General features: G+C 39.6%; 1 protein-coding gene across 2 annotated transcripts in view; it reads right to left on the bottom strand.

Annotated features, from left to right (window-relative positions):
* Nucleotides 1-6,046: 6,046 nt before the first annotated feature.
* The window catches only part of kiaa0895l, a 72,827-nt gene continuing 63,916 nt past the window's right edge, over nt 6,047-14,957 (bottom strand). For both annotated transcript variants that reach the window (XM_051931835.1, XM_028809900.2), the window contains one exon: nt 6,047-8,549. In XM_051931835.1, coding sequence (XP_051787795.1) covers nt 8,385-8,549 — 165 coding nt within the window. In that variant the 3' untranslated portion in view covers nt 6,047-8,384. The remainder of the gene's footprint in view (nt 8,550-14,957) is intronic.

Genomic DNA, 14,957 nt, shown 5'->3' with positions numbered 1-14,957 from the left:
TCTGCACACAGTCACCCCTGATGATCACGGGGTCCATGAGGGGCCTAGTCCTCCTAAAATCCACCACCAGTTACTTGGTTTTGCTGTAATACATATACCAAATATGCTAGATATTCCCTACTTTGAGAAAGCTCACACTTGATTGCCAGGGACAGATGGTTTGGCCGATCATGTGACTCATGAGCCTTTTACAGAAAATATGAGAAAAGTCACTGCTGGCAATATTTTCACATCACTTTGCATAGCAAATAAGCTACTTGCCCAAAAGATAAGCTTGCTCTGTACCGAACAGTAAAGAAAATGGGACATTCGTTTTTTCTTCTCTTGGCTGCAAAGCTATGCAATGTTTCATATGTAAATATAAAACAATTATTTTATGTTTCAAAAGTGTTTTTTAATAATGTTTTTTTATTAATTTATTTACTTTTCACTGAAGTTATATACCGTTCCCAGAGGAAAATAGAATTTGAGCTTCTTCTAGAACCTACAAAACCCATAATAAAAAATCTGGAGGGGGTACTGTGGACCATGTTCCTTGCTGCAAAAGAACAAGTCTGAGAACCACTGCACTTCCAGTTCTTCTCTACCTTCCTGATTTGCGTCACAAATGTGCAAGACTTTAACACATGTATACTGGACTGGACTACCAATACTGATGCTGACCAATACTCACAGACCGAGGAGATCATTCCTCCCCCACACTATGTGACTCTTCAGTTCCACCTGGGGGGTAAACGGTAACATTATACAATGTTATTGACTGTTATACCTGCCTCGCACTCTCCACCTTGTATTTTTTAACTTGCACTGTGTTTTTATTACTCTTTAATTAATATTGTTTTTATCAGCATGCTGCTGCTGGAGTATGTGAATTTCCCCTTGGGGATTAATAAAGTATCATCTATCTATCTATCTATCTATCTATCTATCTATCTATCTATCTATCTATCTATCTATCTATCTATCTATCTATCTATCTATCTATCTATCTATCTATCTATCTATCTATCTATCTATCTATCTATCTATCTATCGATTGTAAATGTACTCCACCTCATCCTTTATGGCTAATATATACATGCATCATGTCACTCTTCTTTCAGTACTCCAGCTGGATTTGTGTGCGTTTACAAAACAAACAAAATAAAAGAAACAAAAAAAATTGCAGTATTTTCATCTTAGGGGTACTGCAATGAAAATATTATGAAAATACTTAATTGTTCTGCATAGATTCAGTGTACATTGTGTCTTCACTGCTAGAGTAAGCATATTACGTTCGTTGCTATGTAGTGCAGATTGGGTAGTGACAGGGACAGCCCCATTACCCCAAGTACATAACGCTGATCCCTTGCTTCAGAGGCTCTGCTGGTGTGACTTAATCACAGTGTTAAGAGCTCAGGAGGCACAGATAAGAGATAAAGGACTCAGAGTATAATTTTATCTCAGGGTGGTACTGTAATGCAGCAGTCAGCAGTTCTGGCTCGCAGGTCTGGTCACATTTTTGGCTACAGTAATTGGTCCAGCATAGTTGGCAGATGCATTCCTTGCCCTCAGGGACATTTAAAAGATTACTGCAACATTATAATCCACCCAAAACTAGTTCATTTTTCCTTCCCTGTTAACTTCATTGCATTCTGATAAATTCCCCAAAATTCCTGAACACTTGCGTGCTTTTGCCAAAACTTGAGGTAAAGCAAATTCAGTGGGGTTTGCTCATCACTAATGTTAAACAGTGTCTGGTCTTCCTTAAACACAGTACATAGTACTGTCCAAAGAGTTCAATTTTTGTGTCATCAGACTGGAGAATCTTTTTTTCCTCATGCTCTCAGAGTCCCATATGGCAAACTCTGAACAGAAATTAGCCACTCTACCATAACCGCCTGATTGATGGAGTACTGCTGAGATGCTTGTCTTTCTGACAGGTTCGTCCATCTCAACATAGAACTTGTGAAGCTCTTTGGCCCTTCTTGCCATGTAACTCAGTCTGGCTGGACAGACGACTCTAGGAAGAGACCTGGAGGTTCGAGACTTCTTCCATTTGAGGCCACTGTGCTCCTGGGAATATTCAAAGCTTTATAAATGGTTTTACCCATTGATCAATGTGCCTCACCACAATTTTATTGCGGACGTCTACAAAGAGTTCCTTGGACATGACTTGGATTTTGTCATGACATGCAAAGTCAATTGTGGGACTTTATATACACAGTTGTGTGCCTTTCTAAACGATGTCCAATCAATTCAGTTTGCCACATGTAGACTCCAATCAAGTTCTAGACACATCTCAAAGAGAATTAAAGCAAACGGGATGCACCTGACCACAATTTACAGTGCCACAGGAATGAGGGAAAAACTTATGTAAATCAGAGATTTCAGTTTTTGATGTTTAATAAATTTGTTACAATTTCTGAAAATATGTTTTCACTATGTCATTATAGGTTATTGAGTGTGGACTGAAGAGCAAAAAAATGGCAAATGTATCCATTAAAAATGAAACCCATAACACAATAAAGTGTGCAGATAGTGAAGAGGTGCATATGTTGAATTCTGTGTGTGTGTATATATAGAGCAAGTGCATGTAATGATCTGATGATAAATACAATGATTTGCAGGGAGAGTGCTTGTGCAGCTGAGCTCGGGCAATGAGATGTTTTTATTAAAAAGGATAACCTGTTCAACCGAGCTCAGGCTGCAACGATTTCTTCTGTTGCTGTAAATGACAGATGTATTTTTGTTAACTGAAACAGATAAAAAAGAATGGCAGAATGTCTGCTCTGCTCTCAGATCATCAGTTTGTACTTCATTTTTCCAATTCAGACCTATGGCAAAATGTTTAAAAAGTTTTGTAACTGTATGACTTAATTAACCCCCATTCATCACGAGACTTTCTCATTTTGCTACAAATTTTGGAGCAATGTTTTGAAATGTGGGTGGCGCAGTGGTAGCACTTCTGCCTCGCAGTTAGGAGACCTGGATTCACTTCCCGGGTCCTCCCTGCATGGAGTTTGCATGTTCTCCCCGTGTCTGCATGGGTTTCCTCTGGGTGCTCCGGTTTCCTCCCACAGTCCAAAGACATGCAGGTTGGGTGGATTGGCAATTCTAAATTGGCCCTAGTGTGTGCTTGGTGTTTGTGTGTGTCCTGCAGTGGGTTGGCACCCTGCCCGGGATTGGTTCCTGCCTTGTGCCCTGTATTGGCTGGGATTGGCTCCAGCAGACCCCTGTGTTTGGATTCAGTGGGTTGGAAAATGGATGTTTTGAAATGCTATGCTTAGGTGTATGGAAGCAGATTTAAATCAGTATTATGAGTCTGACTTCACTATAAATTTACTGTTGTTATAATAATAGAAATGGACATCACAGCGCCCAGCATGATCCCAACCAGTCCACACCTCCCAGTGCCTACACTTTGTCCAACATCCCAGAGACATGGATGGTAGGTTAAGCTGGCCTGGTGAGAGTGTGTGTTTGGATGTGGTGCAAAGCAGCGCCTGATATTGTTGATTGGTTGGGTCCTGCTTTGTTTCTGATACAGTGGATAATATGCAACCAGTAATCTTGGTTTTGAACATTAAAACATTCAATAAAAATAACATAACTTATAAGTCATGCTGTAATGCAATAGTTTCCAAGTTCCGTCCCAAGCAACCCTGTGGGCTGTGGGTTTTCAGTGATTTTTAATCCTTTATTTACCATGTACGATTTCTTGTATTAGGAAATTGTCATTTTTTGTATATCCCAACTTACTCTCCGGAGACACATGGAGAATCTTGGGGGTCAGTTATTTGTACAGCACCCCTGGAGCAATTGCAGGTTGAGGGCTTTGCTCAAGGGCTCAATGGAGTAGCATTCCTTCTGTCACTGCTAGGATTTGAACCCGCACCCTTCGAGTTACCAGCTGAGAAACTTTACCCAGACAGCCACCACTCCACCCAGAATTCCAACCAGTTTCACAATCAGTGAGCTGAACCCCACAGGACAAAGTCAGTGACTTAGCTTCCAGCAACTCATTGGCAAATACCATCTGCAGTTCTGGCTCCAGTATCCCCGTTTATAGCATCATTTTTTTTATGTGAGAAGAGAAAAGTGAAATTCTTTCTTTCATGAGCTAATCAACATGTAACGTCACCACTCTCTGGCACCATGATAATGTCACCTGGAAACTTTTGTCTTCCACACGTAGTCAAAGTATGCAGAAGAGTATAAGGTTCTTTAATGTACATTGGTGGTGAGGTGACCCCTCTCAAATGGACAACACATCTGCTAGACAAATATGGCAGTGAGAGTGTGCAGAAATGCCCAACAGATGTTCCTACTGATAGAAAAAAATTGATGACTTGAAAAGGCAGTGAAATGTGCAGAAATGTCCAACAGATGACCCAATTCATCACTGGAAGAGCATCTCCTGCATTTCAGGATAAGTTGGAGAAATTGAGTCTAAATGTGAACAGAAGGGACTCTTGATCTAACTGAGGTGTTCCAGTCCAAAAAGGCAACAGCTGCAAAGCAGCAATGCCCATATGTGGATGGAATTTGTTGACCCCATCGAGAAGGACTAGACAGCTTTGAGGTGCTTCAGGTGACCACTTGTGACTCAGGAAAGTAAGATGTTACCCAGGTTGCTATTAGTAAGGGCAGGTAAAATGTCAGCTTCAACTGGAGATATTATCAAGAGGCTGAAGAAGTCCTTTAAGGAACTCCTAAACCTGGTGAGGAGTAAGTGCTGGAAGCACTGGCTGGGTCTGGATCTGTTTTTGTGGTTAAGGGCATTGTGGTGTTCAAAAGGCTCCTAAGTGGTAAGACCGTAGGGGGTATTTTGGTTAATATTCCTGTTCAGTGTTGAAGAGACTGTCAGACTGGGGTAGTGGTCCTTATTTTTAACTAGGAGTGTAAAGGGTGATTTCTGATTTTCAAGGGATCTCGTTCCTCAGCTTCCCTAGGAAAGCATAGTTGTTGGAACAGTGAACCATGTCTTTGTCCTTACATAGAAATCTGGGGATCATGGAAGCTTGCCAATTCTGTCTACATGAGCTTTTTGGACATGGAAAATATGTGTACCTCATGGTATTGTAAAAGAAACAACAAGTTTAGGGGCTAACAGGGTCATATTTGTGTGCCACTCTGTACCTGTATTCTGAACCAAGACTTGTATTTGCATACTCTGTGACGAGTCCTTTCAATGTGAGCTTTAGACTCCTTCAAACATTTGTGATTTTATAGACAGTATATTCAGGGGAAACTGGACTTTAAAGAACAAAGGATTGTACCGCTGCTCTTTGTTCATGATGTTGTCTTCTTGTCCTCAAGAGGTGATCACCTACAGCACACACTGAGGAGTTTGTAGATGACTGTGACGAGAATTAGCTGCTCCAAATCTGAGGTCATGATCATCTTCAGGAAAAGACCTTTTTGTTCCCCACATGTCAAGAGTGAGAAGGTGCCTCAAGTAGAGAAGTTCAAGTATTTTGTCATCTTGTTGTCAAGTCAGGGTAGAGATGACCATAAGTCTGACCAGTACATCATTGAACTGAAGGACATTTTTTGGACATTGTACTGGACCATGTTGGTGAAGCAGCAGCTAAGTCCATGGACACAGTTTTAGATTTATCTGTCAGTCCACACTACCCTGCTCACCCATGGTCATGAGCTCTAAGCTGTGATCAAAAAGAAATCACTAGTATAAGTGGCCAAAATGAGGTTCATGTGCAGGGTTGTTGGGTTCATTCTCTATGACCTGGTGAGGGTTTAGCAAAACTGAAGACCTCAGTGTACAACTGCTGCTCCTCTGGACTGCATAGAGCTAACTGAGGCAGTGTGGGCATGACCCATTCCGAGAAAGTCTAGGGGCAGATACAGGGCAGGGATTATATCTCTTGACTACCCTGGAAATGTCTACATATTTTACAGGTGGATCTGGAAAAATGTGTTGAGCAGGGGGTGCCCAGGTTTGTCCAGCAAGGCATCCACAACTCTCGTGAGAAAAAGCAGCTAGAAAGCAATGTAAGTTTTTTTTTAAATAAAATGCACCAGGAACAGTAACACAATTACCACATTTACTTATCTGTATTACCATGTTCTTTTAATATATTGCCATCATCAAAAGGAAGGTTCTCCATTCTTTTAGCAAAATATGTTTTAATAAATATTTTAAAAATAAATAGCACAGTGTGCAAAAACCATGCACATAAAGGCCAAACACTGTACTGCATTACATATGCAGTAATCCTGGTATTTAACACTTAAAGCATCTTCATGGCTCCTACTACTAGGGCAGCTATAGGGAATTAGCCAAATAATTGGGAAATTAAGTAATAAGCAGCCAATCACGTGAAGGACTTCCACTGACTACTAAAGCAGCAAAAACAATCTCCTTTGCAAGACAATAACATATTTTTGTTCATTGTGTCTTTGTCTCAGTTATTTTGGGATTGCAAACATTTATTTAATTTATTAGTAATAGCTTATGGTTCTAACATAGAGCTTTCATCTCTACAGCCTCAGTGAGGTAATGCTGGGCAACAGTAATCGGCAACAATTTGGTGCACAAATTACCAACAATTAAATAAAGACTGGATTAAGTGATCTCTGCTACAGACAGCCTTTTCAAAAGGCATCACTAGTGCAGAAAGAATGACATTTTATCTAGGCTGATAACTTTAAATTTCCTTCTAACTCTCCTGTAATATTTTATAGGTATATTTGTCTTTTATGTATTAAACTGAAACATGCTGCAGCTTATAAAACAGATTGTGCCACAGTTTTTGGTTAAAAATAAGTAAAGGCAGGTGGTAGCTCAGGTCAGATCATTCTAAAAAAACTCTTTCATGTTGCTGGCTGTTTTCACTAAGGGAACACAACACTTTAACTCATGTACTTCAACAACAATACCTAAATTAGTCCAGTTTTTCAAAATGTGTACAAGATTGTCAGGCCAGCTTTTCCTCTGGACATGTTCATTGCATTAGTTAAATTAAGGGAAGTGTCAAGAAAAGTGATGCTTAGTACCTTTGGAAAAAAGGTATTATTCACTGGGGATTCAAATTTAAATCCCATTCTGCTTCTTTGTATCCTAAAATATTCTTATTATTGTATGTTCTTGTTTTTATGTTGATAACAGCTCAGTTTATTCAAAATTATTAGGATGTTTAAAGATTACATTTATTTTACTTCAAAATCGGATATTTAGGCTACTTTCTAAATTGCACTTTTGGACCATTTGTTTACACGTGAAAGACAAATGCTGTTTTAGTGATATTGTTCAATCTAGACTGGCAACGTGGAATAGATCCTCAAGGATCATATGCCTGGGCATTGAATGCCATGCCTGAAAAATGTCCATGTGGAGTTGGTACATTCTTCCTGTCAGAGCCGGTCAGTCCATAAGGCAACATAGGCAGCCACCTAGTGTGCCATCACCAGAGGGGCATGAAAGTTAAGGGATGTGCGCTCCAGACACTGAGGAGTGCCATTTAAGGTCACTCTAATGGTGCTTGCTCTGTAAACTCTGCCGTGCTATGGATATCAAGGGGTGCCATTTATGTAAATCAAGTGGCACATGCTCCAGATCTTTCTGCCCTGCCCTATCCCCGGTCCATGCTATGGACACCAAGGGGCACTGTTAATGTAACTTGAGCAACACAAGCTCCAGATCTTTCTGCCCACTCTCACTCCCTCGTCCACGCTATAAACACCAAGGGGAACTGTTTTGTAAACTCAGGAGGCGCGCACTCTGGACACCAAGGGGGACCACTAACAGGCTCAGGGCTCCATGTGGGCATGGGAATCCACAAAGATGTGTGTGCAGGTTAGGTTAAATGGCGATTTCAAATTGGCCCAGGTGAGCGTCAGTGTTGCTGTATAATCGATTGGGTTCTACACTGGTCTGATGCCCCGTGTTGGAAAAAGGTCCGACTCCTCATGACCCAGAACTGGATTAATGGGGCTTGAGAATTTTATGTTATGTTCAATACAAAATCAATACTCAGCTGGGAAAATGTATCCAGATTGTTTTCACTATCGTAAATTCTGTAACTGAACCAGCAAGCGAAACTTCGTAGACTGCAAACTTTGTGTGTGTCATACCCCCATGAAAAAGAAAATCGAGACCTCAAGTGTGCTTATTTCCAATTCCATATCTTCAGTCTTTCTTTTTGAACTACTGTGCCTAGTGTGTTATTCATATAGCTGGGGACAGAAGTGTGTACTATGTCAATTAGTCCTGACTCTAATTGAAGGAGAAATCTTAATGGAAACTGGAAATTAAACAACTTGCCTTGGCTGGCATGCCTACCCTGAATGGACCTTTTCCTGAACACTTTTGACAGTCTTGCTCCGGCTCTGTACCTGAGAGAGACACACAATTGGAGTTAGCTTAGCGCTGCTGGACACAGTCACAGAGGAATCAGCTGACTCAGTTCTTCATCCGTTAATTCATTGACCGCGATGATGTGATCCAGCTGTTCAAGGTAGCGCTCTTCATCTTTCATGAAGTGAGGGATTCTGATTTTTTCTAAAACAACATATTTTCTCAAAGACTCCACATCTTCATAGGATACCTAAAGAAGAGATTTGAAATATATAAAAGTTAACCATTACCTTTTAATTGTATTGTATTCTGCTTAATTTGTGTGATACATTAGGGTAAGTATTTGCTGAAAAGTGTCATATACTTATAATGTATGTCACACGTGTGTGCCAGTGGGTCACCTTCTAGGCTTACCTAAGGTATGTGGCAACAGAGGGAGTGCTGTCGCTAACAGTCTTGTCTCCCTTTTGTCACAGCCTCGAGAAATAGCCCCTTGGGTACAACAAAGCCAATGAAGCCCTGCCCCTTCTGGTCTGCTCAGTATAAAAGGGAGATGCTCCTGGAAGGTGGTGTCTCATTTCGGACCTGACTACCATAAAGAGTGAGAGAGAGAGAGAGACAAGAGTGCGTTCCTTTCAAAAGAGCACTATACCCGGGGAAGTGTCCCAGCCAGAAAACACCACCAAGCACATGTTTGATTTTAGTTTTTTTTTGTTGAATTAAACAGGGTTTTGCCATGTCTCATCATTTTCCCTGCTGCATGTGCAATAATGTGAATTATAAAGTGTTTCTTTTGATTCCATTGAGACTAACAGAAAGCCATCATTTTCAACAATACAATAATATAATACAATTTATTTTTGTATAGCCCAAAATCACACAAGAAGTGCCGCAATGGGCTTTAACAGGCCCTGCCTCTTGACAGCCCCCCGGCCTTGACTCTCTAAGAAGACAAGGAAAAACTCTCAAAAAAACCTTGTAGGGATAAAAATGGAAGAAACCTTGGGAAAGGCAGTTCAAGGAGAGACCCCTTTCCAGGTAGGTTGGTTGGTACACTATATCTAGAGGAGGGCATGTGAAGCATGAAACGTTTGAATGACAAAAAGTGACATCTTCTTTAGACATAGTGGTCCTCATCAACATTGGAATGGAGTACCATTGATGGGAAAGCAAAGCATGCTCATGCTTATTCTGCGCCTTTCCAATAATGTGCTTCATAGTGCAACCCAGGAGAATGGCTGTCCACAGACTTTAAAGGGGTCAGGTGTAAATAGAATGTCTTTTGAAGATGAACCCTATCAGAATCAGGCAATGTTGAGTGGTTTTCTACAGGGGTCAGTGCTAGGGCTGCTGCGATTTTTAATATGTACAGTATGTTACCGTCAATGTGTGAAATTAGGCATTGTGTAGAATGCCTAGGAAATCTAGAAAATGATGAAAATGGGACATCAATTTATTAAATGATTAATATTTCAAACATTTCCTAGGCATTCTATGCAATGCCAAAAGGCAAATTGGCAAGTTGTTTCTGTATAATGCCTTGGTATTATATACAATGCCCTGGGGAAAATATATAGCATATTAAATTAACACAGACATGTCATGCTTTGTCTAAAAACATCACACATTCTATAGATTTCCTAGGCATTCTATACAATACCTGCTTTTCACACATTTCCGCTAACATATATAAATGATTTGGATAGAAATGTAAGTAAGATGCAGGTTAAGTTTGCAGATGATACCAAGATAGGTGGACTGGCAGATAATGCAGAATCTGTTAAACCATTAGGCAGCATACAGGCTTAGGCAGATTTGTGGCAGATGAAATTTAATGTAAATAAATGTAAAGTATTACATGTAGGAAGTAAAAATGTGAGGTTTGAATACACAATGGGAAGTCTGAAAATTGAAAGTAGACCATATGAGAAGGATTTAGGGGTCATAGTGGACTCAACACTATCAACTGTAGACATTAAGAAGGTTAACAGAATGTTGGGTTATATAGCGTCCTGATTGTATAAGTCAAATGCACTGGTCAGGCCTCATCTTGATTACTGTGTACAGTTTTGGTCTCCAGGCTACAAAAACGACATAGCAGTGCTAGAAAAAGTCCAGAGAAGCACAACTCGGCTGATTCCAGGGCTACAGGGGATGAATTATGAGGAAAAATTAAGAGTTGAGCCTTTTCAGTTTAAGCATAAAATTATGTGGATATATGAATTCGTACAGTGGGCCAAGACTGTTATTTTAAAAGAAGTTCATCAAGAACACTGGGACACAGTTGCAAACTTGTTAAGGGAAAACATCACACAAATATTAGGAAGATTTTCTTTTAGACAGAGAATCATAGTCACTTGGAATAAGCTACCAAGTAGTGTGGTAGACAGCAGGACTTCAAGGACTTTCAAAACTAGATTTGATGTTATTTTGGAAGAATTAAGTGGATAGGACTGGCAAACTTCATTGGGCTGAAGGTCCTGTTCTCGTCTAAATTGTTCTAGTGTTCTAATGAAATCAAACTGAATCAAATTCCATCAAACATATTAGAATAAATACTGGTAGAGATCAGCCTTAGCAACTACTGGAGCCTGCTGATACAGTATGTCAGCTAAACATGTTATATACAACATTTGTGTAGATGATCAGTGTGACTGTTCGTCAAAGGAGCAAATGATATTTGTTTGCTATCAGAATGATTGGCTTATCATCAGACAATATACTGGTATACAATATATGCAACAAAGTGACTTCACTGGCAGCTCAAAAACAGCACAGACGCACATTGACTGAGTGTTTTGATTATTTCCTTCAGCAATGAAAAAGTTAAACAGCAACATTCTGTATGAAAACAAAGAAGGAAAGCAATGATTCAGTATCACACAGAAAAGCAACAGGCATACATATGAGAGCTTCATGTAATGAAATCCATAAAAATTCAAGAAATGCACAAGGCTGAATATGACAAAGGTTGCTGTGTATTTTCTGAACATTTTATGACATTTACAGATATGGCAATTAATGTGTGCTTACATCAATTAAATACAGTGAACATGGGGTGGATTTAACTCACACAAAACTGTTTTACCAATAAGAGACACAGCGGCTCCTAGAGCAGAAATATGACTACATGGATTTCATCTGGCTACTTCAAAGCTCTTCAGCAAGGTCTGTTATCTTGAGGGCCTCATACACCATAGCCATATACAGATTTTCGTTTGAATAATTGGAAGTTGTGTACCTTATTAAAGAAACATACTGTACGTTGTAAATGTTATCAATATTTCCTAGTAACTTTTATTCACAGCAGAAATTCAAAATGTAATATTATTTGCTCATAGTGGCTGACCAGGACTGAATTAAGGCCAGCTGGGTTTACACTTAATGGAATTTGTGAGATGGAAATGAATCTGATGTCTGGTGACACCTTCAAACCAAACGTTTATCACTCATAATGCCAAAGAAATCCTTTTTTAACAATGCTGATTAAAGTCAAACACTGAAGATAAGAACATACACAAAAAAAATGTACTAAAGTTGTGTCAGGGGCATGATAGCTGTTTAGGGATGAAATCTGCGGTGTCCCCCGTCCCTTGTTGCTTATTTTGCTTAAATGCTAATCCAGTGCTGTTGCTGACACATATGTCAACATGACAACATGGGATTATGTGCACTTTTTTCCTACTTGAAACACTGGTTCAAAATACAGCACTGCACTGATGTAATTCTATTCTGATAAAAAATATTGTTTCTTCTAGGCCAAAATGACTTCCTGGCAAGAAACAGCAGTCACTAGGAAGATAGCAAGATTATGATAAAAGCAACAGGGTCTAAAGCAATGATGCATACAAATAACAAAACCAAATGAGAAGTTCAAAATAGGCAAAAAAATGCATTTATATGGCACATTACATGCCAGACATATTGTAAGCACTGAAACATTATGTTACAGTGCAATAGGTGGAAATCAAATATTTTCATTTTGCACACTTGATCCATTATCTAATTATAAGGTCTTGTCTTTAGGATTTGATGAGGGGTTGATTATACCTGAAAGAGCACATTGAGAAGCATTTCCCACTATTTTTAGCCCATTCGTGATAATGACTGTGATGAGGACAAATAACGTAGAGTTATTACTTATTTTGTCAAGTTTGGGTCACAGAGTTACACAGGTTTCCAAGGTACAAAATGTTTATTGCTGAACTGGCAGGTACAGACACAAAACTTTATTCAGAAGGGGATTAGCATCAGAAGATAAGCACACAGGTTGCAACTGTCAAACGTGGCAGTCCAGCTCCCCTCTCCACGTCAAAAGAACACAAAGTCCTCCTAATCAAGTGGGTTCAACAGCTTGGTAGCAGCGACTGGGGCAGATGCAGTCTGAGGGAAAGAGGACAGGAGAGTGAGCTGATAGGTAGGCCGCGACTTTTAAATGTTCTAAACCTCACATGAGAAACACGTTGCATGGTAAGCCTGCAAGAAGGCAGCTGATTCTGCAAAGGGGACGGTAAGAGTGTGTTTGTTTCTCATTGAAATACTGTTTAAAAGGGAGTTTCTGAAGTGTTTCCTTGCCATAGTTTTACTGTTTAACATAGAGATTACTTGGGGTTAAGAGCGTAAGAGTATCCATATGGCGGCGCTATGCGGAAGGAAAAACAGAGCAGGGGAACTACAGAACTGCACATGAGCGATGGTTGCTGCCGTTATGGGAGGCTAACTGGCAGTGACACTGGTCACAATTTATTAATTTATTTGTTTTCTTCTGCAGGTAAGCAGCTAAGAACAATTGTTGAAATTTTGAAAGATTATCATATTGTAATTTACTGAAAGTTTATTTGGACATGGGTTACTATTTGCTATTTGTTATTAGCATTTGTTAATAGTTTAAGTGTGAAGTAGGAAAGGCACATGGAGTGTCACTGTCAGCTGCAGTAGTCAAAAGAGTGGTCAAAATCGAGTGTATAGCAAGTTTAAAAAGTAGACAATAATGATTATTTAATGACAAAGTTTAATGTGAATACTTTTTACATAGGAAATAAGTATGATAAAGCTTGTTTAGAGATGATGTGCAGTTTTTATCAAAAACAGTGTGCTCAGGCTCGGAGGGGAATAGATGTGCATGGTAACATGGCAGACAGCCCCAGGGTGTTGATGAAGGAAATGGAAGAGTACGCATTCAAGTGCAGACTTCTGCAGTTTAGCCAATTCCCTCATTAATGCTCTGCAGTTCATACTTAAGGCACCTGCACCTGCCTGTAAAAGAGGGAACTGAACAAGAAAAAAATGAAAAGAAAATTAAAGAAGGAGTTGAAGAAGTGAGATCATGAAGAACAAAAAAAGAGTAGAAAGAATCGAGTGAAGCGAGTGCAGTGAGAAGCTGGTGAAGTGGTCAGTGGAACACCGGTGAAGGAGCTGAGTGAGAGTCATTCCTGCAGTGAATCAGGTTGCTTCTGGTGAAAAGTAGAGAGATCTGGGGCAAGTTTGTGATCCAAGAGGTCCTGTAGATGCCAAGGCATAGCGGCAGGACCAGGAAGTTGGGCTCTGAACATCCTAACGGACACCGATGGACAGGTGATCGGGGAGGGTGTTGACTGTGACCATTATCACTGGTATCTGACAACAGCTGAGTAAACCTGGGTGTTAGGTGAGTGGAGGGAGAGGAGACAGTGAGACACACGTGAGGAGAGAGTGAAAAAGCAGCACTGTGAAGAGGAGCAGAAAGACCAATTCTAACCCAGATCTTACTCTTGAGTTTAATAGAATATTTATAGGATTATTTATTCATTTTCACTTTCTCAGCAGAGTACTGTGTTTTTATGAAGCATTTACTTTAAAATTAAAATGCACTTCACTTTTTGAACACTTTATTGATGAATAAAATGTGCTTTGCACCAGACCTTGTTGTTATGTGTTCCCATTCTCACAGTCCATCCTTAGTTATGTTTATTGATGGCCAGGGTTCAAGGGAGTGTGCCAGCTATGGGCAAACTGGGCATCACAATAAAGTATCTGTATTCTTAGACAGTGTGCTTATGTTAAAAGTTTAATGGAAAAAAACTTCATGTTATTGTTTACTATGCGACGGTTCACATGTAACTTTATAAATCACTGTGAATTTAATGTGTTAATGATAAAATACTTTGAAGTGTTCAACAACTTCAGTTGAATTACTGTGCTTTTGCTAAACATTTTGGGCATTTTACATTGATTCATGTTAAACATGCTGATGGGGATAAGCAATACGGAGTGCTTTATTTATTTTCCTTTTTTCAGAGTCATTTCATCAGCAGGTAGTGTTGAGAGATGCACAGAACACAAGTTAAATGCATTAAGCAAACCTGAGGTGCTGCATGTTAAAATCACTCTGATAGAATTTATGACTTGACTTGCAATAAAATAGTCCTACAGCTTGTGTAAGCAGCAAAACCTCACAAAGCTCTCTTTTTTATGTCATTCAATGGGTGTCAAATTCACACCCAGGAGCAATTACGGGAGGTATGGGGACACAGCTTGTTTAAAACAAAGAAATGAGGCCGGATCTTAACAGTTTTTTTCTTTTCAGTATCACTATGTTCAGGTATAATAACGAGTAAATAAGACAGAAAAACAGAAACATACATTGATGTGCACTGAGAAGCTTTTCTGGATACTCCAG

The sequence above is a fragment of the Erpetoichthys calabaricus genome, chromosome 9 (assembly GCF_900747795.2).
Source record: "Erpetoichthys calabaricus chromosome 9, fErpCal1.3, whole genome shotgun sequence".
In the NCBI taxonomy this organism is placed as follows: domain Eukaryota; kingdom Metazoa; phylum Chordata; class Cladistia; order Polypteriformes; family Polypteridae; genus Erpetoichthys; species Erpetoichthys calabaricus.
The sequence above is the reverse complement of the archived record's forward strand: the minus strand, read 5'-3'. Positions and strand labels throughout refer to the sequence as shown.